This window comes from Carcharodon carcharias, chromosome 21, assembly GCF_017639515.1.
Source record: "Carcharodon carcharias isolate sCarCar2 chromosome 21, sCarCar2.pri, whole genome shotgun sequence".
Lineage (NCBI taxonomy): Eukaryota > Metazoa > Chordata > Chondrichthyes > Lamniformes > Lamnidae > Carcharodon > Carcharodon carcharias.
In genome coordinates this window covers 4,841,145-4,842,485 of record NC_054487.1, presented here as the reverse complement: position 1 = coordinate 4,842,485, position 1,341 = coordinate 4,841,145, and the positions used below count along the sequence as shown (strand labels likewise).

The window sequence follows — 1,341 nt, the reverse complement described above, 5'->3', positions numbered from 1 at the left end:
AATGGCCACTTTAATACAATTAATCTTGAGAATTGAACAATGTTTCTGATTTCTTGGAGATCGCACCGCGCCTTTCACTTATTGTATTCACTATTTATATTTCAGGGTTTTGTGTCACTTTAAATAATTCAACTCGAACATGGTATGGAGCTAACAGCTGAAACCACACATGGAATCAGGCTAATCTAGGTTGCAATGAGGAACCAGGTCAATAAGAACTCTCAGTAAATACAATAGATCTGGTCATGTTCTTTAGTATCGGATTGTTTCCCAGACCATTCCACTGCCATCGGCATTTACTTCATGAAATGAATGTTTTCTTTCAGACAGTAACCCGCCTTTTCACACAGATAGTGGGTGGATCTGAAAACGGCCTTTTGGGATTTATCAGGTGAAACTTTGTCCACTTCACTTGCTCTTGGAGCTCACAGCGCTGTTTTTTCCTGGATAGCAGCCGGGCCTGGATAGGAGGCAATCCACCCCCACCCTCCCACGCCCTGAGCGATGGTGACACCTCCCAGCAGCTTGTTGAGTTCCTGATCGTTGCGGACGGACAGCTGCAAGTGTCCGGGGATGATGAGGCTCTTCTTGTTGTCCCGATGGCCGCGTTACCGGCCAGTCCGCGGATTTCAGCGGTCAGATACTCAAGCACAGCAGCCAGATTGACCGGTGCTCCGGCACCCACACGCTCAGCCGAGTTCCCCTTACACAAGAATCTAAGAGCACGGCCCGCAGGGAAGTGCAGACTGTCCCGGGCTGAACGGCACTTGTCCTTGGCCAGAGCCTTGCCGCCATCATTTCCCCATCCAGACATTTCCAATGTCAGGCATTAAAAGTGAATAATCAGCTTATTCAGCATTTGATTTTCTTGCAGGCTGGGAACTCCCAGATTTGTCTCTCTTTAATACAGTACATTTGTCTATATTTTGTTCGCCAATCTGATAGCAGAAACGCAGAAGAGGGCGGGATTTACCCGTAACAACCGCCGAAAGCAATGAAGTTTCCATTTCAAAAATGCCCGTCAACCCCAGTGTGGGAAAGAAAAGGATTAAATAAATGTTCTCCTCAGTCAGTGAATTAAAACCTATTCTCTTTATCTTGTCTTATTTAGCTCATTCCGAAATCAATCTTGGGCTCTATTTTAAAATCCTTTATAAATTGTGGTTTATTCTTCTATCTCTTTCATATTTTACTGGGAAGGAATAATTTCCCACTCACAACACCTCCGGGACGGAAACCTGTTGGTTCCTTTTTTCTGGAGGTAACAAATGCGAATCGAAACTCCGTCCCCATTCAAGGACACTCCTGCAGGGAGGTCAGGTACAGCCGATCCCTGAACAG

General features: G+C 45.8%; 1 protein-coding gene across 1 annotated transcript; it reads right to left on the bottom strand.

Annotated features, from left to right (window-relative positions):
• Nucleotides 1-322: 322 nt before the first annotated feature.
• LOC121293403 (histone H2A-like) lies at nt 323-814 on the bottom strand. Its single transcript, XM_041216454.1, has one exon. It carries the CDS (start codon nt 812-814, stop codon nt 323-325), a length of 492 nt encoding a protein of 163 aa, XP_041072388.1.
• Nucleotides 815-1,341: the final 527 nt, after the last annotated feature.

What these genes read in the sequence shown, in the direction of transcription:
- LOC121293403 (XM_041216454.1), bottom strand. Translation starts at nt 814, where the DNA reads ATGTCTGGATGGGGAAATGATGGCGGCAAGGCTCTGGCCAAGGACAAG.